At 40.6% G+C, this 26,743-nt stretch overlaps 1 protein-coding gene across 1 annotated transcript in view; it reads right to left on the minus strand.

The window, feature by feature from the left end:
* Positions 1–26,743, minus strand: part of trpn1 (transient receptor potential cation channel, subfamily N, member 1) — a 245,911-nt gene that overhangs the window by 70,116 nt on the left and 149,052 nt on the right. Inside the window, exons 4-10 of the mRNA XM_073047991.1 lie at positions 23,536–23,649; positions 21,138–21,242; positions 15,485–15,583; positions 12,232–12,333; positions 9,946–10,047; positions 4,062–4,160; positions 2,153–2,353 (exon numbers count right to left, since the gene is read on the minus strand). Coding sequence (XP_072904092.1) covers positions 2,153–2,353; positions 4,062–4,160; positions 9,946–10,047; positions 12,232–12,333; positions 15,485–15,583; positions 21,138–21,242; positions 23,536–23,649 — 822 coding nt within the window. The remainder of the gene's footprint in view (positions 1–2,152; positions 2,354–4,061; positions 4,161–9,945; positions 10,048–12,231; positions 12,334–15,484; positions 15,584–21,137; positions 21,243–23,535; positions 23,650–26,743) is intronic.

Genomic DNA, 26,743 nt, shown 5'->3' on the forward strand with positions numbered 1-26,743 from the left:
GTATCTGCAGAAGGTTGTGAGTATTGATGTACAAAGACCAGCTCTCTTCAGCTTCCTCAGAAAGTAAAGTTGTTACTGAGCTTTCTTGTCTGGAGGGAATCTGTTCTGGGACCATGAGAGCTTGTGCAAGATGTACACCCCCAGGAGTTTGAAACTGCTCACAGTTTGCACTGCTGTGCTACCGATGTGAAGAGGACTTGAGTGGTGAGTAATGGTTCAATCTTTGAAGGAAGGTGAAGCATTAGCAGTCAGACCCTACTCTCTTGATAAATTCAATTGACTTATATCAGGAATTCAGAAAGTTTGCTATAATATAAATTAGGGCCTGTGAAAGTATCATATCTCCATTTAATATGGAATCTACAATATGTTAAAGGCATGTGCCTGCACTGTCCACTTCATTTTTTTTCCTGTTTTCAGATGCTTGGCTCAGATCTTTTTAGGATGGCAAAAGCTGCACCTAAGGCTGTTGATGTTGACCACCTGTCATGAGGAGGCACTGCTGAGCGATTGAATTCATCTGTGGCTCCTGAATTTGCATTGCAGTCAATCTGTTTCAGGCCACCATATGGGCTTGGGCCTGAAACCTTGTGCTCAGAATCTGGGAGGAATGACAGTGTCAACGCCAAAGATCTACTCCCATCATCTGGAAACCTGAGAACCGGGGGCATTGTCTCAGGATAAGGGCCCAGTCAGTGGAAGGGGACAAGTCATACAGAATGGAAGCAAGCTCTTTGGCACACTGACCTTCTAGCTGCCATTTATGCCAATTCTACATTAATCCCATATTAGGACTGAGACAGTTCTTTACTCAGAAATTGAAATTCTGTCTCTCTTGAGGGCTACTCATTATTTAAAGTTGGATGGCTAGGCATAGTTCAAATACCATCTATAAATTTGCTGACGATACAACCATTGTTGGTAGAATCTCAGGTGGTGACGAGAGGGCGTACAGGAGTGAGATATGCCAACTAGTGGAGTGGTGCCGCAGCAACAACCTGGCACTCAACGTCAGTAAGACAAAAGAGCTGATTGTGGACTTCAGGAAGGGTAAGATGAAGGAACACATACCAATCCTCATAGAGGGATCAGAAGTGGAGAGAGTGAGCAGCTTCAAATTTCTCGGTGTCAAGATCTCTAACGATCTAACCTGGTCCCAACATATCGGTGTAGTTATAAAGAAGGCAAGAAGTGACTATACTTTATTAGGAGTTTGAAGAGATTTGGCATGTCAACAAATACACTCAAAAACTTCTATAGTTGCACTGTGGAGGACATTCTGACAGGCTGCATCACTGTCTGGTATGGAGGGGTTACTGCACAGGACCGAAAGAAGCTACAGAAGGTTGTAAATCTAGTCAGCGCACAAAGTATCCAGGACATCTTCAGGGAGCGGTGTCTCAGAAAGGCAGCGTCCATTATTAAGGACCTCCAGCACCCAGGGCATGCCCTTTTCTCAGTGTTACCATCAAGTAGGAGGTACAGAAGCCTGAAGGCACACACTCAGCGATTCAGGAACAGCTTCATCCCCTCTGCCATCTGATTCCTGAATGGACATTGAAGCTTTGGACATTACCTCACTTTTTAAAAAATATGCAGTATTTCTGTTTTTTGCACATTTTAAAAAATCTATTCAATACATGTAATTGATTTACTTGTTTATTTATTATTTTTTTCTCTCTCTGCTGGATTATGTATTGCATTGAACTGCTGCTGCTAAGTTAACAAATTTCATGTCACATGCTGGTGATAATAAACCTGATTCTGATTCTGAGATCAACAGACTTTTGGAGGCTAAGAGAATCACAAGGTGATGGGAATTGAATGTGTGTACAAAATGTGACATGGCATTGAACTCTGAGTTACGTGCGGGCCTGTGCAACCACATAATTTTCAAAATACTGTCTGGCTTTATTGAACAGAGTTCACCTGGGGGAAATTAAAACGGTTACAAGATAAATACCTTCTCCTTTCACTTTAGAACTAGCTTCAGGCAACATATTTTAATAATTTTGTGTCAAAATATGTGAAGTAAGGGTAATTACGAGTTAGACCCACCTTCCTAACACAATCACACTTAGACCAGATACACAGATTTGTTAACATGATTACCTTCACTGGTAATCTCCAGTATACAATAACAATTTCTTACCTTGCCTCCTTTGAGCTGAACCTGAGCCCCAAAACCCAACAAGGTCTGTACCACCAGAGGCTTACAGTGCTGCACTGCAATGTGTAGGGCTGTGTAGCAATCCTTTGTCTTAGCATCAACATGCGCCCCCTTCTGGAGTAACACTCTCACTACAGCTGCGTGCCCTCTCTTTGCGGCAGAATGGAGGCACACTGCCCCAGACTGGAGGAAGAAAATAATTTAATATTATGAGAAGATACGCTAGAAATGCAATCCACCAAGAATTTGTTAACTTCTTTCTGAAATTCCTTAGGAAATAAGTTTGCTGTTTATTATTCTAGATTGAAAAAATTAAGTTTACACTGTTTTTCATGGTGAATATAGAAACTTCTGAAGTTATTGGATTTTTGAACTGCTGGGAAATTAAGGGATATGGGGACCAGTGGATGATAGAGGCTTTGTGACTTACCTGTGGTTTTACTTATGTTTTTCAATGTTAAAAAGTTCCTTGTAATCATACATTCCAGTGCACATTACTTCAGAAGTAATACAGACTGTTATAATACTTCATTAACTTCATGGAGCACACTTAAAGCAATTACAGTGACATAGAAAAACAAGTCTTCAGTGGGCAAATTTAGAACAATAATGATGTCAAGTTACATTATTGCAAACTCTCTGGGAACTGTAACATAACTTTCCATGTCACTTCACGTGGTCAAGCACTGAAGACTTCTCATGAATGGAAATATACAGAAATAAATGCTTTGAAAAAGATTTTATGACCATGTACTTTTAATCAAAACACAAAATAATTGTATTTCACATTAACTAAAATTTACAAGAATTGTCATAGTTCTTCCTCATGGTCTTCTGAATCTCATGTGGAAAAGCGTAAGGCTGAGAGCTTACCAACCTGAACATGGTTTAATGGGGATAGTTGGATTGGAAAGGGGAGGGAGATGAACACAAAAACCTCCACAGCAGCTACTATCTCCATACTGCAGTTCTGGAAGTTTTAAATTACCCTTAAGAGGTACACTTTTATTAGGTTGGTGTGAGGCAAAAATATCCCAAGGTGTTGAGTCATTTAAGAGAGGCATTGGTGCACATATGGTCAGAAAAGAAATCAGTCAAATGCTCAAAGGAGCATCACAAAAGAAGGAAGAGAAGTAAAGAGATGGAGAAGTGGAGGACGGAATTCCGAAGCTTCAGGCCTCAGCATCTAATGTCATGGCCCTAAATCTGGGAAATTATGCATGAGTGAGAAACTAGAATCAGAGGAGTGTGTGTCACTGAAAAAGGTAGAGAGTGGGAAGGAATTACAGAGAGGAAGGGAAAAACCACGGAGGGATTTGAAAAAAAGGTCAAAGGTCTTTAAATTGGGGCTGGATTCATATCTAATACAGCAAGATGCTTGCCACCTATTTCAGTCTTCCTCATCTGAGCCTTGAGCAGGCTCCAGACAAGTTCTGATGGTTTCCTTGACTAAGGGGCATTATCATAACAATGGCTGAACTGCTAACTTTTGTGGAACTATGCATTTTAGCTTGGAGATGAAGAGAGAAATGTTGGCAAAGAAACGCATGGTTTTAAAGAAAAAATTTAATTCCTGAAATTCCTTCTTTCTAATTGCTTAAAATGTACATTTAGCGGGATGGAGTATGGACAACCGGGTTAAATTCACGGGTACGATATGTCCATAGAGTCAGGAGGACCGGGAACTATGAGTAAGTACTGGCTGGAACTTCTGAACTGTAGATCTGTGGCCTCTCCGCTCAGACATACTTCCCCTTTGGGAGAGCCAGATTGATGACTACAAGAGGAACAATGCTTGCCAAAATGGTGCAGGCATTGTGCATCTAAACTCTACCCAGCTGGTTTGTGGTCAAAGACCCAAGGTGAAAGAATAAAAAGGGATGAGTGCTACCTTATTGGGCATGTGGAGAGGGACTCCTTTTCTCAGGAATGCCAGCGCTGTCTCAGGGTGGCCGCAGTGTGAGGCGATGTGCATTAAAGTACTTCCATCCTATTGATAAAAAACATCATATCTGTTTATGCAACAGTGATAGCTTTAAGTTTTTATTTCCATTAAAATTAAGTACTGTTTCTGGTATAGCCGTGAGGTATACAAGCCTGATTCCAAGCTTGCAGAATCAGCTGACTTCAATTCAGATGGCAATACTGCCCTTATTGTCTCTGGAATGGGCTGGAAGAACCCAGAAGGATAAGCCACACCTGCACATGTCGTTATATCTTATATAGCCCGATTGTGTCAATGTTGATGGTATTAATAGAGCAGTTTAGGTGTGTAGAGCACCTGCACTCAGCCCAAAGGAATGGTATTCAGTTTCCTGTCTCTTACACTTTAATTCACCATGTCACTCCTACTGCAACCAGCATGTGGAGTTCTGTTACAACAAGGTTCAACTCAAGCCTCAGGGACAAAACTTCATCCTTCTGGGCATATCACAGGAGTCAATTTAAAACTCGCCGACTATAGATCATCACTCTTTATTTCTGTCTGCAGCAGATCTAGCCTTTCCCATAATACTTTTGGTTCAGCTTTTCTTATTTTTTTATATAGTTTATGATGGGAATGTCCCACATACTCACCATTGGAGCAAAACTTTATGTTGACAAAGAAACTTTATCTGCTACTTCATCACCACATTAAGTTGTCTCACCCGATCAAAGAAATTATTTTTATTCTACCCATTTTCTCTGCTACTTCAATTAACTTGTTTTTTTTTCTCTCTTTCTCTGTTCTGATGGAGGGTCTTGGACCTGAAATATAAACTGTTTTTCTTTCCACAGATACTAAGTATTTCCAGCATTCTCTGTGTATACTTCAGGTTTCCAGCATCTACATTTTTCTGGATTTTACTTTAGGTTTTGTTACAGAACATGGAAAATAAAACAGGAATAGTCCCACAAACAAGAGAAAATCTGCAGATGCTGGAAAACTGAGCAACACACACAAAATGCTGGAGGAACTCAGCAGGTCAGGCAGCATCTATGGAAAAAAGTACAGTCGACGTTTTGGCTGAAACCTTTTGGCAGGACTGGAGAAAAAAAGATGAGAAGTAGTTTGGAAAGGTGGTGGGGGGGAGAGAGAAGCATCAGGATATAGGTGAAACTTGGAGGGACAGAAGGCCATGGAAGAAAGGAAAGGGGGGTGGGGAGGAGGACCAGAGGGTGGCAATGGGTAGGCAAGGAGATAACATGAGAGAGGAACAATGGGATGGGAAATGGTGAAAGAGGGGGGGCATTACTGGAAGTTAGGGAAATCGATGTTCATGTCATCAGGTTGGAGGCTACCCAGATGGAATATAAGATGTTGTTGTTCCTCCAACCTAAGTGTGGTCTTATCCCGACAGTGGAGGAGGCCATGGATGGACATATTGGAATGGGAATGGGAAGAGGAATTAAAATGAGTGGTCACTGGGATGTTCCACTTGTTCGCAGTCTCCCAATCTACATGGGATCTCACCGATATACAAGAGGCCACACTGAACACAGTATATGACCCCAACAGACTCGCCTCACCTGGAAAGACTGGTTGGGGCCCTGAATGGTACTGAGGGAGGAGGTGTGGGGCAAATGTAGCACTTGTTCCTCTTGCAAGGATAAGTGCCAAGAAGGGGATCAGTGGGGAGGGGCGAATGCACAAGGGAGTCGCATAGGGAGCGATCTCTGTGGAAAGCAGAAAGTGGGGAGGAGGGCAAGTTGTGTTTATTGGTGGGACTCAGTTGGAGGTGGTGGAAGTTTCGGAGAATTATGTGCTGGATGTGGAGACTTGTAGAGTGGTAGGTGAGGACAAGAGGAACCTATCCCTGGTAGTGTGGTGGGAGGATGGGGTAAGAGCAGATGTGCGTGAAATGGAAGAGATGCGGTTGATGGTGGAGGGAATGAAACCCCTTTCTTTGAAAAAGGAGGACACCTCCTTCGTTCCAGAATGAAAAGCCTCATCCTGAGAGAAGATGAGAGCAGGAATTGACCCCTCAACTTACAATGTGTATTTTAACCATAATACTGTGTAAAAAAACTTGTAAATCTCCTTTAAACTCTCCCCCTCACCTTAATGCTACAACCACAAATATTTGATATTTCTACACTACCTACGCCTCTCATAATTTTACATACAGAACTTCTATCAGGTTGCTGTTCAGCATCTGATGCTCCAGAGAGCACTGAAACACTCCAGACATTTGCCAACTTCTCATACTCCTCAGTCCTGGTGAATCTCTCCTGCACCCACTCGAAAGCCTTTGCATTCTTCCAAGAATGGGGTGACCAGAAGTACACACAATACTTCCAGTGCAGCCAAACCAAATGTTAAAACAGCTTCAACATGACTTCTGAGTTCTTCTGCTCAATGCCCATTCTACCAATGGAGCAATGGATCTGTGCCTCAAAATCACTCTGTATACCAATGCTCCCACTTAACGCATAATTTCCTCTTACATTTGACCTCCCACATGTGCAAGAACCTGTTCCCTTGTCATATTGGCATTCCAATATATTTTCGCACTCATATGTGCTGCTGTCTCCTGCGTTCATAGAGTCTCTCTATGAACTCATAGATGTTACTCATATTTGAATGCTAATACGTATAGACACTGGTACTCCTGACATTGCAGCCATGATCGAATAGTGGAGTCTAAATGTATCATCACTGTGTCCATGTTCATTTTAATTGCTTATATTTAAACAGCACATTTGTTGAGGTGAGATTTGAACTCCCATCTGTCAGGTGCAGTCCTCTGGGTGTCAGATCAACAGTGTAATCACTAAGCACCTTGCAACTTCCTGAAATTGTTATGATCAGGGCAAGGATGTATTTCCCACTCTCCCATTGTGCTACATCCTCTGTGCTCCTCAGGAATTGCGCCTGCCTTTAGTCACTATCCATTTTCCAGTGGCTATAAAGTAGCAGGCAATGAAGGATACAACTGACAGTCGGCATAGTATTCTAGCATGTGCCTGGATTTTCAGAGAGAATGTGAAACTGGGCAGTACCAGCTGTTCCCCACATTAATTTTGGTTTCCTCACTACAAACAATACCAACATCCATTGGATCTGAAAGTTTTGGACCTTTTCCCTTCAGTGTACAACTTCATGTCATTAAAATGTTACCCTATAGTGTACAGTATAATGGAAGGAACTAACTATATCACAATGAATTAGCTTCAGTTTCAGAAGTGCATTTTAATTTTAATTCTTTTTGGTATTATTTTAGCCAAATGGCTAGCTAGTGTTTCCTGCTATATGGAAACATCTACACGTTTGTATATTTACGTGGCTTCATAAATCCCCTAACTGCTCTGCAGACAATGAGGCAGTTTTGAAGAACAGTTGCTTTTGCAATGCAAGAGAATGTTTTTTTAGACAAGTTATTGCAGCAAAGGAGTGATGTGCCGGGATGAAATAGCAGGCCTTTGCCATATGCAAACATACCTGGGCTTTTATTTCTTTCAAGGTTCATTGAGGCTCACACTTCCTGCTATTGCACCCGTCCCTAATTGTCATGTTCCTGGACTCCCCTGCATGCCAGTTGAACAGGAAGCAGATGGAATGTAGTGAGCACATTCAAAGCATAGAGGCAGGTACAGTACAATCTGTCCTTTCCAAGACCTCACTGGGTTTTTAAAGAGATTCATACAATTTTGCCAAATGCTGCGAGACTGATTGCTGACAATTAGTATTGCAGTCGGCAAACAGTGTTCACACAGTGTGCTGCATGGTTCATTGCTGTTAAAGCTTGGAAGTTAATACAACTAACAGGGAGGTCTAATCTACCTCTATTCTAAGTTTAACCTTCTGGCAGATATTATTTTCAACAGAGGTGCTCACCACAGGACATTTTGTCAGCTGTGTTTTGCACTTCCGTGTCATTTATTATGTAATGTTTTTGTGAAAAGGAACTTACACCTTTATATTTAATGTTTCTAAAACAAACTGAAGACAGTTTTATTTGTTCCTACTATAACTAAATTCATTAGAGCCAATATGTAAACACAAATTCAGACATTTAGTTTTGCAACATTAATGGACACATGATTAACAGGCTGAAACATGCCTTTAATACACTGACGGTCGTGCTCCCGTCCCCCTCCACAGCACTTTCCTTGACATTTACAGGAGATAAAACCTGAAGCAGTTGAAACTGGCAGCTCACTTGCCGCCCTCTCAAGAGCAATGAATGCTGACCTGTCAGCATCTTGCAGATTTATGTAAATGAATCAAAATATAGATTTCTTTTATAAGGAAGGATAATAACTAAGTGGAATCTAGCCCTCAAGTGGAAGAACCATAGACATGTTTAAAAAAATAAACTATTGATTTCATTTATTCATGTACAGGATGTGGACATTGCTGGCAAAGCCTGCATCCCCTCAGTGTGTCTGATGGATCAGAATCAATTTTATCATCACTGTCATGTGTCATGAAATTTGTTAACTTAACTGTAGCAGTACAATGCAATACATAATAATACAGAAAAAATAAGCAAATCAATTACCGTAATTATATATATGTACATTAAATAAATTAAAAATAGTGCAAAAACAGAAGTAATATAAATAAAAAAATGAAGTAGTGTTCCTGGGTTCTGTATCTATTCAGGAATCATATGACAGAGGGGAAGAAGCTGTCTCTGAATCGCTGAGTGTGTGCCTTCAGGCTTCTGTACATATTATGGCGATAGGCAAATTGCAATGGGTCCTGGTCCTTGCTGAGGCAGGAATTCATTCTAGCCATGACCAACCTCTCAAAGCATTTCATCACTGTAGATGTGAGTGCTACTGGGTGATAGATGGGCAATGATGGAGGTTATTAAGCACTAACCATATCTGTGGTGCTGCAGACACATACAGGTGATGGTAGATTTGGAGAATGGCAGATTTCCTATCCTGAAGAAAATTCAGGATTGTTACTGGAGTTCAATGCCTGAGCTGTCAGTGAATCTCCAATCTTAAACATTTGCTGCCATCTAGTGAACATGTGGTAGTATTGGCAAACCTGACTAGCTTTCAGTTAAAAGAGGGCTTAATGTTTTCTACTACAACTTTTTCCAAAATTATTGCACTTTGTTTTTTTTTGGTTGTTTATGCCTCTTGCTGCACTCAGCTATAACTTGCCTAGAAGAATCTTGTGTAGGATGTTGTGGGTGGCCCGGCCAATGGGGCCATTGTCTCAGTGATCCAGCTACCCAGGTTTAATCATGGCCTCTGTGAGGAGTTTGCATGTTCTCCCTGTGGGTTTCCCCCCACATCTCAATGCAATGCAGGTGGGTGGGGAAGGAATTACAGGAAAGATTATGGGAAAGTGGATTGCTAAGAGCTGGCATTCACTCAATAGGCTGAATGGCCTCCTTCTGAGTTGTGAAGATATGTGGAAATTTTAATATAAATTTATGGTGGATAGTGGGAGGAGTAACATTGATCTAAGTTACAATAAATCACCTTAAAAATCTATATAATCCAATGTTATTATCCCGATTTTATTTTGGAGTTCTGACAAAGCCTTATCTCTTTCCACAGATGCTGCCTGACCTGCTGAGTGACTTTCACACTTTCTGTTTTTATTTCCATTTTCCAGTACCGGCAGTTTTTGATTATTAATTCCTGATGCTCAGGCAGTTTTTGTAGGATTGGATTGTTGGACTGGTTGATAGTTCATTGGCCACCATTTAGATATGTTTGTGGGAATCTTACTTGTCCTGTTCAAAACACGAGGCACCTAATCTTTCAGTAGTTCCTGCTCACTTAGTTACAATTGAAGCTTATCAATGTTTGAGTGGTGGAAGTACCTTTGTTCGGGCCAGTACATTGGATTTAAATTTCTCAGTTAGTACTTCAACCACATTGGTGTGTCCACGTTCAGCAGCAATGTGCAGTGGTGACCGGTCCAGCTGTAATAGTGAAATAGACAGGATTAATCCAAATTCAATCACCATTCGTCAGTCTAATCCAATGCTATTAACCATAAGTTATTTCATAAACTTATAGAATCATAATGATTCACTGTACAAAGGAGGCCTTTAGGCCTATTATGTCTGTGAGGTATGGGCATACATACTGACATAGACACAGAGATATGGCACAGAAACAGACCATTCGGCCTACCAGGTGCACACTGGCCATTAGCCATCCATTTACAATAATCCTACATTGTTCATTTAAAAAAAATTCTTCCTGCATTCTCATCAACTCCCTCCAGAATCTCACGCTCTGGGACATGCCCTCTTCTCATTACTACTATCAAGAAAGAAGTACAAGAGTTTGAAGACCCACACTCAATGATTTAGGAATAGCGTCTTCGCCTCCACCATTAGATTTCTGAACACCATGAAAACTACCTCAGTATTATTTTTTTTGCAGTGTTTATTTATTTTTGTAATTTATAGATTTTTATGTCTTTGCATTGTACTCCTGCGGCAAAACGACAGATTTCACGTCATACGTCCAGGATAATAAAGCTGATTTTGATTCTGATTTAGATTCCACTACTCATAAGTGCCAATTCAGAGTGGCCAACCAACCCACTACAGAACATATCTTTGGCTCAGATTGAACCTGTGTAGCTGACATGGGGAGGTTGCGCCACAGTATCGCTGAATAAGTACCTCATCAATTTTGGCTAAAACCAATGGATCTGAAAACAAATTGGTTCGCTGATTAGTAACTGGCTGAGTGATAGGAGATAGGTACCTGCTAATGTTTTACATAGCTAATGAGTTAAGGTTCTGATTGTATTTAATGACCTAATTTATTTTGTTCCCCACAACCGTTATCTCATTATCAGTGCAAAATGTTACCATTGTTTCAGGTGTCCACAAAAATAGAATAAAATGTCAGATGGGCAAGGTCATTAATCTTAGTTTGATTTCTAATATCTCCAAATGTCTAATTGCATCTTCAGTGCTTTTTTTCTCATTGTTACCACTGGGAAGGAGATACCTACCGAATGTTGAAAAGACTAGACAGGGTGGATGGGGAGAGGATGTTTCCTATGGGGGTATCTGGAACTAGAGGGCACGGCCTCAAAACTGAGTGGTGACCCTTTAGAACTGAGGTAAGGAGGAATTCTGTTTAGCCAGAGAGTAGTGAACCTGTGGAAGGCTCTGCCACAGACTACAGGTTGGGGCCAAGTATGTGGGCATCTGTAAGGTGGAAGTTGATAGCTTCCTGATTGGTCAGGGTAATAAAGGACACGGTGAGAAGGTGTGTGTATGGGGTCGAGTGGGATCTGGGATCAGCCATGATGGAATGGTGGAGCATACTCGATGGGATGAATGGCCTAATCCTGCTCCTATGTCTTCTGGTTTTATGGTCTAAGAAGTCTGAAGGCACACACTCAGCGACACAAGGACAGCTTCTTTCTCTCTGCCAACCAATTTCAGAACAGACATTGAATCCATGAACATTACCTCACTCCTTTTTTTACTTACATTTTTGCACTACTTATTTAAGTTCACTATTTGATATTCATGCAATATATACTCACTGTAATTCACAGTTTTTCCATATATTATGATGTATTGCATTGTACTGCGTCTGCAAAGTTAACAAATTTCACTACATATGCCGGTGATATTAAACCCGATTCTGACTTCTCTCACTCCCTACACATCTCCCCTAATTGGATCTTTGTGGTCCTCTGTCTTGCTCTGCTCATCCACGCGTGTCTATTAGAATGCGGCCAAAACTTAACTTCCAATTTTCCAGCTGGAATCTTTTCATCACCTAAAATACATATCCTACCCAACAGCAGTTAGCACAATGCTTTACAGGGCGGGAAACTGGGGTTCAATTCCCGTGCTGCTCTTAAGGTGTTGGTATGTTCTGCCCGTGACTGTGTGGGTTTCCCTTGGGTGCTCCAGTTTCCTCCCACCGTCCAACGACCTACTTTGTCATTGCTATGTTAATCAGTCATTGTAAATTTGTAAATTGTCTCTTAATTAGGTTAGCGTGAAAAATTGGGGGTTTGCTGGGTGGTATCGAAGGGCCAGTAAGGCCTATTCTGTGCTGTATCTCATTAAAATAAAAATAAGAGAAATGAAATATCTTCAGCGTATGAGAATGGAAGAGAGTACCTTGTCTGTAATGTTTGGATTGGCTTTGTACTGATAGAAGAACTTCAGCATGAGTTCATCTCCTTCCGAGGCAGCAACATGCAAAGGAACCTGGCCTTCTTCCTGCAATGAAGGAACAGGCTGAGGTGAAAAGTACCATCTACTCTTCTGTCCACTGAAGCATGAATATATTAAAATTGTTGTGAATTCTGCTGTTCCCCCTGCCCCCCCACCACCACCACCTAATCCTCTTGAACACTTGGTCTTTCCTTGGGTCTTAGACAATACAGAGAAATCATTACAAGCCTCAGAAACAAATGAAATTCCAGGAAGGGTTCTAATTTAACATTCCATTGGAATTAATTTTTAATCCCAGAGTTTGCCAAATGTGAGGTTTGATATTAACTCTACAGCAGGAATGTGTCAAAAAGCAGCAAGCGTCCATTCATAACATTGATGAGGTATAATTCATAAAATATTTGTAGCCTCTCAGATAATAACTCTATTCTCTTGTGCACTGAAGTCTGATCACATCATTCAACTTCATCAGGAATATTTATTATATTGCCAGAAATTCTGCCCTCCTCTTCGCTGGTACAGTGTGAACAAGGAATGCAGAACTAACTTGTTTATCCCTGAGGCAACTGTTTTCCTTCTGTCATTAATGAAGTTTTCAGCACAGTAAATAATTTACTCATTAATCCGCTACTGCCTTTTAGAACAACGTGTTCTCAATGGCCACATTATTGTAGCTATTCCCTTAAAATTATTGGAGAGTTTGCAACACGATGCTTCTGAAATTACTTTTAACATTGCCTGACTTGTGTGCCATTTTCTCACATTTCTGTGAATTTTATTTCTTACAGTAGTTGCCTTTGTGCTCCATTTCCTGCTGCAACACTTTTGATGTTACCAAAAATTTATCTTGCTATTTTACTGTTCATTATTGTGCTTACATAGGAATGTGATCAGAAGAAATCCACAGAATCCCCTGCACTTGCCCTGGCATTTAATGTGGGGAAAATGCCAAATGTCCCACATAGTAAAGTGTTACAACCATGGGGACTCAGCTGCGTAGCAGACTCGGCAATTCCACGTGTCAGCTAATTATTATTTCATTATGGCGGTATTTAACTCCTTTCTTTTCGTTGTAGCGCTTGTCGAGACTTGAGCAAAGCGTACCAACATTACACTGCCTGCTTGCATCCGGTCTTGTCTGGGAAAATGGTCTATCGAGTCAAATGACTTTGAAGACTAGCGATATTCATTTTCTATTTAGATATTACTTGTGGCCACAGTATTGGCATCTGGTTTTTTATTTGAGGGTTTTAGTTTGGCCTAGTGTTTATTGTTTTCCTTTTCTTTAAAATCCTGTTTGCAGTAAAATCCTGTTTGTGCACTAATGACCGGAGTCAGTGTCTCTTTCGCTCCACACTTGGGCCATATCTGAACAACGATACAGTAAAGTCCATGTCAGCAACTTCAACTACCCGGCTGTTGTCAATTCTTTTAGAAAAACTCAAATTTGAGAATCAATATACGTTGTCCACTTTCTTCTATGATATAAAATTTACATAGAAATTAGAACAGTATGTGACACGCTGTAAGGTTTCACTGCTAATGTAATGGCCTCTCTGTAGCAGCAGTGTTTGGGTTATGACCAGAGATAACGGTACTTTGGAATGTGGGGACTATTCAAAGAGAGGAATGTTGTTTTATCTTGCGAGTCTGGAAGACAGGGTTTTGCAGTCTTTTGCCGGGGAGAGAGGGGAGAGAAGACGCGAATGGAGAGAGTTGGTAGACCGCCGGATGGAGTGGGTTTGGAGCGAGGGTCCGAAGGTCAGCGACAATCGGAGGAGGTCGATGGCGGACGATTGGCTTATCAGTGAGCTCCAACATTGTGCAATGAACTGTTTCACGAGAATGGACCCTTTTTCTATTTTTGTTTTCTCTACTAACCATATAGTCAAATTAAGAATTATAAAGCTCAATCGTTTAATCGCATATTGTGTACTGTTTGTTATCTCATGGTACTGATTTGTAACAGCAGACAAATCGCACAGCATCCACCCAAATGAGATTTCGTAAGTGTGGCTGGGCCAGGGGTTATCACCCCCTATATTAAGCCGCCAACCAAAGCAAGAGTTACAATTATGAGGGCTCGTCCGTGATTGATCCCGTTGGATGCTGTGTGATTCCCCGAGCATTGAACCTGTGGGGTACATATTTGTACTCCAGATGAATTGTTAATTCGCTTGTTAAAGTTGTGATTGTGGGTGGAGGTTTGATAAAATGGCGGGCCAGAGTTACAAGTAGAACACAATTTAACCTACTCCAAGAACAATTTAATTCTTCCCTCCCACACAGCCTTCCAGCTTTCTTTCACCCATGTGTTAATCTGAGAGTTTCTTTAATGGTCCTCTACCAACCAACCCTGGCAGCACATTCCATGCACAATCATTCTCTGTGTAGAAAACCTATCTCTGACATCCTCCCCATACTTTCTTCCAATCACCTTGAAATTAAGCCTCTTGTATTAACTATTTCCTGCTACATTGAACCACATCTGCCTCTTTTAAGCCCAACTCTGGATCCTACCAATGTCCTGTTGTAGCCCATGTCAACCTTCTACACTATACACAACGCCACCCACCTTCGTGTCATCTACCCACCATTCCACTTCATCGTTTAAGTCATTTAAAAAAATCACAAAATTCGGGAGTCCCAGAAGAGATCCCTGCAGATCACCATCAGTCACTGATCTCCAGGCAGAATATGTTCCACCTATGACCATCCTCTGCCTCTGTAGGCAAGCCAGTTCTAAATCCACTCAGCCAAGTTTCTCTGGATCCCATGTCCCCTGACTTTCTGTATGAGCCTTCCATGGGGAACCTTGTCAAACGACTTACTAAAATCCAGATACACTACACCCACTGCTCAGCCTTCATCAGTCTGTTTTGTTACTTCCTTGAAGAATCAAATCAGGGTTAATCATGACCTGCCCCTCATTACGCCCTGCTGACTAAACTAATCAGCCTTTATTTAGGTTGTATTTAAATGTTTATTTAAATTAATTTTTGCATTGTAATGTGGTAGAACCTTTTCATTTATAACTTATAGATTTACTACTTTGTATCTTTTGTGGTAGCAGTGATTTGATCATTCCACTAATGATTTGAAGAAATTTCTCCCACACATATTTAGTGTTAGGTGTTTATTATTATAAGGGAATGGTGTAATTTGTCATAGTTGTTCTACACTTGTGCTTACTCACATTCTGAAAGTCAACACCAGCACCAAGTTCCACCATGAGTTTAGCCAATTCTACATCTTTCTTTCTGCAGCAAACATGTAAGACTGTATCCCCATTATCCTGGAAAGGAAGACAGACAGTTAGGTGGAAATTTCTTCTCCTTAAAAAGCTCTTCCACATAAAAAAATTTCCAAAGCCCATGTCAACCCAGCGCTTCAGAAAAGCAAACAGATGGCTTTGGATTATCCGATACCACAGAGTGTTAATAAAGTCACAACTCTTTAAATGTATTCAATGGAAATGGAACAAGACTGTTGTAAGCTGAACTGTTGATTCACTTTCATCCATATTGCACCATACTACAGAGTTCAAAGTTTACTAAACCAGCTCATGCCTGGAACAAGTGAGATGAAACATCTTCATGAATCATTTAATTTTTATTTGCATAATTTGTCCTCTTTTGCACATTAGTTATTATTCAGGCTTTGTTTATGTATACGTAGTTCTTCATCAATACTACTGTATTATTTGAATTTTAAATTCCACATAAAGAAAGCAGCCAGAGCAACATTTGTACACTTACGAAATATTGCAAAGGTACGTCCGTTTCTGTCACATAATGATGCTGAAAATCTAATTCATGTCTTTATATGGAATAGACTAGATTACTACAATGCACATTTTACTGGCATTCCAAAGTAATCTATTGACAAACTTCAACTCATTCAGAATGCCGCTGCTAGAATTTTAACTAAAATCCAGATAAGGGGCATATAACTCCTGTCCTAGCCCCTCTGCATTAGCTTCCTGTGTCTTTTAGAAATAAATCTAAAGCTTTCTTACTTGCTTTAAAGCTCTCAATAGTTTGGGACCAGAGTACATCACAGAATTGCTTTTGTCTTATAACCCCACTCAAGTTCTCAGATCTTCTTCTGTCGAACTCTTAAATTTAAACAATCTCCCTCAAAAGATAATTGGCAGGTCAGTTTTTTTGAACTACTTTCCTAAACTGTTGAACTCAATACCAAAACTATAAGAGATCCAGACTCAGCTGACACTTTTAAGCACCAGCTCAAAACCACTTTAATATCCTTACATTTCACTAACATCACTTTGTCTTTTATTTTCATGTTCACACTTTATCCCATTGCAAACCACTTTGGACTACATTGTTGGTATGAAAAGGGCTTTATAAATAAATTATTATTATTATTATTATTTCTTCACGTTTCCCGTAAATACCTGTAAAAATGAATTTCAAGGTAGTATATGATATCATATAAATACTTCGATAATAAATTTACTTTGAAGCTTACTTATCAACTGGATAGCAGTGTGAATTCTGGTGCCCTTGCAGTTGTCAGTACAAGAAGGGCATGGTTCAGGACTTCCAACAGAAATCCACATACAAGCTAATGGCTTTACTTAACATAATAGTGGAATTAAAGGATGAAGATTATTTCACAAAGCTCGGGATCCCTATGGACATCACTAACAAAATGCAGTCTTCTTTTTCATATTCTTCCAGTGAATATGGAGGGTTTTGCAGAGGCAGTGTTAGTGTTATCTTTCTGGTGTTCCAAGTCCCTGCTATATGTAATGCATGTGAACATGTCAGAGGTTAGGGGTCACTGCTGCCCAGTCAAACATAATTTTATGCTAGGACTGAGGTCTTGAATTTCAAACACCCTTTTCCTCAAACAACCAAAGACTAAGCTAATCCATGAAAGGCAATAGAATATTTTATCACTAATGTGCTGGGGGTGTTTCTCAAGACATGGAAAGTGGTTTAAGTTCAATTGTCATTCAACCATACACATGTACACAGCTAAACAAACAACATTCCTCCAGGGGCAAGGTGTAAAACTCAGTACATACACAGCCCACAGCACATACAATCGTAAAATAACATTAGCACAAATCCCTGAGCGACATGGCCTAAAGATTGATGGTTCATGGGATATTGTCCTAGAGCCACGTTCCTGCAGAAACAAGCACACAGCAGTTCTTCATCTCACAATCCAGGGGGTGAACACTGGAGAGCAGCATCAATGTGAGGGCTGGCGTAATGCCAACCCAGCAAAGATGCCAGCACGTCCGCCACACCTCTGTTCTTTCCCACAACGCTTGGGGTGCCTCCTCCCCTGGGTGACTGTCACAGGCAATGCCACACTGCTTCCCTGCCATCAGTCTTGCCAAATGATCGAATGAATTGAACTTGCAGTATTCTGTACTACCAATGTTCAACAGGGTCTTGTCACTGCGACCAAGTGCACTGCTATCTTACCAGAAATAAAAAGATGGTAATGTCTCGTGTTAGCTGATACAGAAGAGATGTCTTCTGTGGAAGGTCCTATTTTACTTATGACAGCACAAAGGTATTGGTTAAAGAGACAATTCATCACACAGATTATCGTAAATGTAAATAGAAGGTATTTAGAATAAATCACATTGACTTAGTCAATTGTAGCTAGTCTGAACATGATATAGAATTATGCCTGCAATCACCAGACAACTCCTTTCATACTTCAGCCATATAAATCTGTTTCCAATACTCTATCAAAGTGTGCTCAGAGTGTTGCTTAGTTTAATGTTGTCCTGTTGTTTAAAACAGGTAGCAGGGACAAGCAAGGGAACTACAGACTGGTCAGCTTGACATCAATAGTAGGAAAGTAACTAGAGGGAGTTTTGAAGGATAGCATTTGGATAGAAGGAGTCTGATCTCGCTTGTACAACTGGCCCGGGTGCAAAGTTGGATTGCTCTGGACACTGAGCTGATTTGAAGAGCTTGAGAGCGGCTTTCGGCTGTGTGGCAAAATCTGGGCCTGGAGCAAGTCGCTAGGCAGCGTGGTCTAGGCCCGGAGCCTTTCACAACAGTGGTACCTGTGTCCTAGTGTGAGGTATGAAATGCTGTTTAGACAGGTTAAACACTGACCCAGATTGGAGGTGAGAGCCGATTTCTCCCACTCTCTGCAATCTTCACTCCTCTTTCCAGGCATGAAGCCTTTCACTGTTCCATTGTTGATTCAATTTAAACACTGGGCTAGATAAACTGAAAATACAGGGTGTCGGTTGGGATGAGAGCAAATTTTACTCATTTTCCATGATGGCACTCCTCTCTCCACAGCACTGAGGCTATGAAGACTACCCCAGCTGCTGTGCTCCATAAAACATAGGAGCAGAATAAGGTCATTCAGCTCCACCATTCCATCATGGCTGATCCCACTCAACCCCATACACCTGCCTTCTCGCCATACCTTTTGACGCCCTGACCGATCAGGAAACCATCAACTTCCGCCTAAAATATACTCATGGACTAGGCCTTCACCGCAATCTGTGGCAGAGCACTCAGAATCAGGTTTATTATCACCGTCATGTGATGTGAAATTTGTTAACTTAGCCGCATCAGTTCAATGCATTACATAATATAGAAGAAAAAAGAAAACAAAATAATAATATTAAAAATAATAAACAAATAAGTAAATTTTATAAAGTATATGCATATTGAATAGATTAAAAATTGTACAAAAAACAGAACTACCCTGCATTAAAAAAAATAGTGCGGGTTCAATGACCATTTAGGAATCAGGTGGCAGAGGGGAAGAAGCTGTTCCTGAATCGCTGAATGTGTGTCTTCAGGTTTCTTCCGGCATTCCACAGATTAACTAATCCCTGGCTAAAAAAATTCCTCCTTACCTCTGTTCTAAAAGGTTGCCCCTCAGTTTTGAGGCTGTGTCCTCTAGTTCTAGATACCCCCACCACAGGAAGCATTCTCTTCTCACCAGATCTAGTCCTTTCAACATTCGGTAGGTTTCAATAAGATCCCACTGCATTCTCCTAGATTCCAGTGAGTACAGGCCCAAATCAGTGAGTACAGGCTCCGTGGCCACTAATATGATGAACTGATAAGCGAAGCTTTGGGCCTACTGGGGGCCGCTCTGGCGTTTGGATCTGAGGACTCAATTTTGGTTCAGAATGATGTTGTTCGCTTCAATAGTTTGCATGATTTGTTTTCTTTCTCTTGTGCATCTAGTGTTGGTCTTTTAATTTTAATTATTATTCTTTTTTTCTTTAATTGGTTCTTTTGGGTTTCTTGTTTTGTGGCTACATCTGAGCAAGCAAATCTCAAGGTTGTATAATTTATACATTCTTTGATAATAAATGTACTTGAATCTTGACTCTTGATGAGGAGGAGTCAATTTGGCTTTCTGCACGGGAAGTTGTGCTTAATAAATCCTTTAGAGTATTTCAAAGAAGTAACCAAAAATTGGATGAGGGTAGGGCAGTGAATATTGCTTATTTGGACTTTAGCAAGGCCTTCGACAAGTCCTGCATGGTAGACTGATCTGGAATGTTAGGCCCCAAGAAATTTAGGGACAGCTAGTTAGGTGGGTTCAAAATTGACTCATAGATAGGAAGCAGAGTGTGGTGGTTGAAAGTTATTTCCCAGAATAGAGGCCGGTGACTGGTGATATACCACAGGGATCAGTGTTTGGGCCCTTATTATTCATTACTTATATCACAGAAAATTGGTTTTGACTATTGTTATGTACACTCAGTGGCCACTTTATTAGATACACCTACTCTTTGACACAAATACCTAATCAGCAGATCAACTCAATGCATAGAAGCATGCAAACATGGTCAAGAGGTTCAGTTGTTGTCAGAAAAAACATCAGAATGGGGAAGAAATGCGATCAAAGTGACTTTGACCATGGAATGATTGTTGATGCCCAATGTGGTGGTTTGAGTATCTCAGAAACTGCTAATCTCTTGGGATCTTCATGCACAACAGTCTCTAAGAGTTTGCAGAGAATTTTGTGAAAAACAAAAAAAAAATCCGGTGAGCAGCAGTTCTATGGGCAAAAATGCATTGTTAATGAGAGAGTTCGCAGGTGAGTGGCCACAGTGATTCAAGCTGACAAGAATGCGACAGTAACTCAAATAACTGTGTGTTACAACAGTGATGTACAGAAGAGCAAACCTGACTGCGCATCACGTCGAACCTTGAAGTGAATAATTTACAGCAGCAGGGGAGTCACAAACATACACTCATTAGCCACTTTATTGGGTACAGGAGATACCTAATAATATGGCCACTGAGTGTATATGGAATGAGCTGCCAGAAGAAGTGGTTGAGGCAGGTGCAATAGTATTATTTAAGAAGCACTTGAATAGATACATGGAGGGCTGGGGTTTAGCAGGATATCGGCCAAAAGCAGGAAATTAGGACCAGCTGGGTGGGCACTGTGTTCAGCGTGGATTGGGTGGGCTGTATCCGTACTGCATTGCTCTTCCACTTACTTTCAGCATTTTGAGAGCATCAAAGGAGAATTAATAACCCAATCCAAAATGGCTGTGATTTTCTGAGTGACCTCATACCATCCCAACTTGGAGAAGAGACTTACTATGGATTCAATACAGAATATACCAGTGGGGATAAAGGATTCTACCCCAGCATGGAAACAAAGCAGGTTTCAGGGAAGAATAATATCAGATTATTTCAGGTGCCTCATTGGAGATTAAGTAGGTTCTCTCAGCAGAGCCAGCATTGAAATTTTTGCAGTGAGTACAAACATTAGTAAGATGGACCAATGAGTTTGCTTCTTTTGTTGGCAAGCCCTGCAATACAATGTTCTGACAGTGCTTGACCCTGGGCCCAGATAACGTGTACCTTCCGTTGTGTCCTGAGTTGTAGATCAGCATTAACACTGAGCAGTTCCTTGCATACTGCAACATTGCCAACTTCAGCACTGAGAAACAAGGGAATGCAGCCATCCTGTGAAAATAAACAAAGTGGAACAAAGTGAGATCACAGAAGAAGAAAAGATGACATTTAGTATTGCCTTTCATCCCTTCATAATACTTTTGAGATGTGGTTAGCATGGTAGTGCAAGAAGTACAGCAATTAGCTAGCACACTGCAAGATCCTGTAACCATCCCTGTAAGCACTTGCTGTCCTTCCCCAGATGCCCCTGAGAAGCTGCTCTCTTGAATATCTGTAACTCTTTCAGTGAAGGTACTTCCATAGCACTATTGTGCAGGGAGTTCCAGGATCTAAATTCACTGTTGTATAAGTTCCATGACCTGGATTCGATAATGGTTACAGGATAATAATATTTTTCAAAGCCAGTATACCATACAACTTGGAGGGGAGCTTGTAAGTTACACCATTTCCATCTGCTTGATGGGATTGAGACACTTGGACAAATTATGTGATTATTACTGGAAAATCTTTATTTAGCCTTATTTATTAAAATTTGGCCCAGAATACTGAGAATAACTCAAGAAACTACTGATGTTGGAGTCCAGTACCATCTGTGGAGGCAACTAGATTGTTGATATTTTGGGTTCAAGCCCTTCCTCTGGATTGAGGAATTGTCTCGATGAAGGGTCTAAAGGATGCTCTTAACCCAAAAGATCAATGTCTGTTTTCCTCCACAGACGCTGCCTGGCCTGCCGAATTCTCCAGCAGCTTTTGTTTTTGCATTTAAGATGATTCTCTCACTCCTCGTCCACACGAAGGGATTCATTACACATATTCAAGAGAGTAGATAGAGCCTTGGTTAAATATCTTATCCTAATAATTGTTAACTGAAAAAATAAAAGAATGAAAATCAAGTTTTTAAGTCTACTAATTCGATCTATTCAAAACACCACTATTAAAATATTTTTAATAATCATTATAAATTAAAAATGAATTGTTGGTACTAAAGAATAATTAGGCATTGTTTAGTACCAATAACTCAGTTAAATCTATGATGAGTATTAAAAATAGTTTAATGCCAGTTTTGACATTCTATCCTAAATATGAATTTTCGTAAAAAACTGCAGTCCTAAAAAGCACCTGACTATTGAAGGTGACTTTTCAGAGGCACTGTAACTCTGTAACATCTGAATCAGATTTTCCACCGTCTGGTTTTGGACAGGATAATCTGTTGAGAAAATTGTTTTTGGTTGCCATTGTTAAATATGGGCAGGTGTGTCGGATGACGATTATAGGCACCTCCAGAAACTCAATGTCAGCTGAGTTGAAGACACTGCTATCTTGTGAATTATTACAACGGCAATTAATACTAGAGAATGACACATTTATGCAAAATCTTAAAGAAAGAAAAACAAAATAAGCAAAACTGGCAGGACCAATAGATTAGTTCTGAGGCAAGACCACTGGCTTGAAATCTTAGCTGTTTTTCTTTTGCAGATGCTGCCTGACCAGCTGAGTACTTCTGCTTCATTTAAAGTACAGATGATTTGAGTATATTCAGAAGTTTGGCAAATGTGAAAGGTAATGAAACGCATCGCAATTAACAGGTACTGTAGGTATTGATAGCCAGCCAGTGGTGTAGTAGCATCAGCACCAGCCTTTAATGTGAGTGGTCCTGGGTTCGAATCCTGCTGGCTCCTCACATGCTTTCCATATATGCTGACTTGAGAATTGAGCTAGCAATTCAGCCTCATAAAAAACACACAGAATGCAAAAGAAGTGGCAAGGTTGTTGCCCAGTGCGCCACAAGGCACAGAGAGGAATAACAACTCTGCAGGTTAAAAGAGAATAAAAGTGAAAAGTAAATACGTGAAAAGAATATCACATGCAAGAGATTTGACAGTCATGATGATCAAGTAGGTTCTCTACACAGAGCTTTTCTTTGTCTTGAAAACCCTAGATTTCCTTGTAATCTATTTTTTATGTAAGTAATCCTCTCCCAGAGAGAAGATATTTCAGCGGTAGGGTAGTTAGTTATTGATCAGAAGCTAGTTTATTAGCTGTTCTTCATTGCAATGTTATACTGATGAGCATTAATGAGGTAAATCATTGCTTTTCCTGGACAACAGATAAGAATGAAAAATTGTCATTCTATTACTATTTGAAATAAAAGATTCAAGTCTCCGTTCATTGATTAAAAGTGTAAGCTCTTTTTTGAGAAAGTAGTACAGCAAGATAACAGTATATCAGTAATATTTTATAAAACCAAGGACAGGCCAGAATTTATTACATATTCACTACACATGAATAGAACCCAAGCATACTTAGCTGCGGCTATTAAAGGTAAAGAGTGCCTATCTCCTACCTTATCTTGCATCAATCGAGCATCTTTGTTCGAGGACCTCAGTAGCATCTGTACTATGTTGAGAGCACCACTGGGTCGACTGGCAGCAAAATGTAGAGGCAACTGATCCTTACGCTGAAAATAAAGACAATGAAATATAGAACATGTTAAAGAGGCCACAATTTTCCCCCCAATTCCCTGTTGCTGTCTGTGCCTGAGAAGGATCCAATCTTGCCTCTGAGCCGAAGGCTGCAGAGAGTTCAGCACAGGTATCTCAGGTGGGATTCTGGTGCTGATTCTGAGTGAAACATTATTTCAAGATCTTGCCTATTCTCTCAAGTGTCTATAAAAAATTTCTCTGGCATCCTTCTGAGAGAAGATGAGTAGTCTTTGCTATCCAGATCATTGCCTATTCCTCAGACAATACCATATATACAAATTATACCAATATACGGGATGCTATTTATTTATTAAGATGCTGTGTGGTATTGACACTTCCAGCCCTTTGAGCTACGCCACCCTGCAATCCCCAGATTTAATTCTTGCCTAACCACCGGACAATTTACAATAACCAATTAACCTACCTACAGGTAGATCTTTGGACTGAGGGAGGAAACTTACGTAGTCATGGGGAGAACATACAAACTCCTTAAGGGAATTGAACCTGGATCGCACGTACTGTAAAGCATTATGCTAACCACTGCACTACATCCTATCCTCATTATATGCGTCTTCAGACAATGTGGATTCACAGTTATGCGAGGAACCTATTTCTACCAATGTCTCCTTATATGCGTCCAAAACTCACAGTTATGTGAGGAGCACTGCTTTCCTGCCAATACAAGTCAGGTGTGCACACCTCACAGTTTCACTGTTGGGACGAGAAGCACCACTTTTCTGCCAATACAAGTCACGCGCACGTCTCACAGTCTCACTCCTGCCAGTATCGCATTGGTTTTGGCAATGTATGGATGTGCGATCTTGAGCTCTTAAACTTTTGTTGGTTTTACCTACGGTGCAGTGATTTTGTGCTTGAAATATTTAACTATGCCTCCTAAGCGTCCGATGTTATGTCCTGGGCCATCAGCCGTGTGGCAGAGAACCGTTTTAACACTTGAAAAAAATTAGGAAATTATAAACAGCACAGCATCAGCTGAAGGTAACGCAGCTCTGGGATGCTACTGCCGGGAACAGAGTCTTGCCTTTAAAGTTCTTTTGTTGCTTGACAATGCGCCAGCCCAACCTAAATGTTTGGACAGCATTCATCCTAACATAACAGTGCATTTCCTGCTGCCTAACACAACATCGCTGATTCAATCACTCGACCAAGGTGTAATCCACATTCATGGCGTACGTATTTTTTTTTAATGGCGAACTGTCTCTCAGATGCTGCAAACAAAAAATGATTTTGAAAATCTCCGGAGTTTACCAACGGTGAGGAAATGGTGGAAGTCGGAACACTTGGCAGAAATGGCGATGGACATGGACCCAAGTTTAGAACAGAGTCAGCATTTCAGTCATTCCCTGCCATCAATCCTTCTTCCCTACAAGCAAATTTATGCTGAAAATCAAAATGCTGCCAAGCAAACAACCCTCACCGCTTTCTTCAAACCGGTGTCATCTCCTGCTGCTGGGAGTTCTGTGAGTCTTCCTTCACCCCTTGATGTGATCCTGACAACCACAACCATCCACCTTATCCATGTAAAGCTGCCCGACACCATAACAACCACTCATCTCCCGGAGCGAACACGCCTGCCTCTGTTGGTGAGTACTGTACACCCCAGGATGTTAACTTTCTATGATTTATTGCATTGAATATTACCTTAAATTGATGAAATATAATACAAATGTCATCTTGTGGTACTGCTTTTGTGTTGCATTGGTATGAAAATGTGAATAAATTACAGATAAAATATATTTAGGAAGCCCTCTGGAACACATCCCTATTTTCTCCATTTAAATAATTATTCACATTATGCGCCGACTTCGAGGAACATATCCCCCGCATATAATGAGGAGAGGGTGTACCATGCCACCCTAATGTAAGAGACTATAAACAAGAGTGGTTGTGGCCCAGTCAATCATGGGCACAACCCACCCCTTCAGCAACAGCATCTATAGCAGGTGCTGCATCTTCAGTGGGCCTTATCATCTAGGATCCCTGCTGCCTGGGTCATGACTTTGTTCCACTATTGTCAAACAGAAGGTACAGAAGCCTGAAATCTCACATCAGAAGGTTCAGGAAGAGCTCTTTTCCTACAACTTTGAGGTTCTTGAACGAACCTATCCTTGCTACAGCAACTGAAAAATAAAGACCACCTGTTATGGACTTGTCTCTAAGTGTGTTTTCACTTGCACACATTTTGCTTTGCGTAGTATTTTTTCTCTTCACTGTCTTATATAATTTACAAACTATTTATGGACCTTTTCATTGGACCTGTACTTCACAGTACCTGTGCATGTGGTGATAAATTTGACTTGACTATCAATGTTACAAAGGTAAAGTACTGAAGAAGCCAATAATCTGAAATAAAAATAGGAACTATTGGAAATGCTGAGCAGGTTAAGCAGCATTTGTAGAGAGAGAAACAAGAGTTAATATTACAGGTCAACGTCCCTTTGTTATCCAAATGAGTTTGTAAAGCATTACTGTATGCAAATTAGCAGCTGCTTTTCATATAATAAAAATATTACATTTCAAAAATATTTCATTGCCTCTGAAGTTCTTTGGGATGATGGGAAACATGCTATGTAAATGCAAGCCTCTATTTTATTGTATTTCTTGCTACTGCTGATGTATTCAGCAGTCCATGGCATATTCACAAAACAAGGAACAATCTATGGAAGTTAGATTAGCACTGTTTTCTATGTTGTTCAAAGAAACTGGCTTGGTGCTTCTCAATGGAATCATTCCTAGTTGATTTGAATTGGGAAACGTTTGGGCCCAGTAATTAGTTTGCAATGCACTACTGCCAGACATTACAGAAGAGGCAACAGTTCCAGTGTGGCTTATGTGTGTATTTTTCAGGCTATTAGAATCATGTGATAGAGCTCAAAAACAGGCCCTTCAGCCCACCAAGTCCCTGCCAAACGTCCACTTGCACTAATCTACTTTTACTCATGCCACACTCTCTCCTCACACCCACACGAGGGGCAATTTAAGCCTAATCAGTCTCTGCCTATCCAAATACTTTTATATACAGTCCCTTTATATAAGTCCCTCATACGC

This window comes from Hemitrygon akajei, chromosome 1, assembly GCF_048418815.1.
Source record: "Hemitrygon akajei chromosome 1, sHemAka1.3, whole genome shotgun sequence".
NCBI lineage: Eukaryota > Metazoa > Chordata > Chondrichthyes > Myliobatiformes > Dasyatidae > Hemitrygon > Hemitrygon akajei.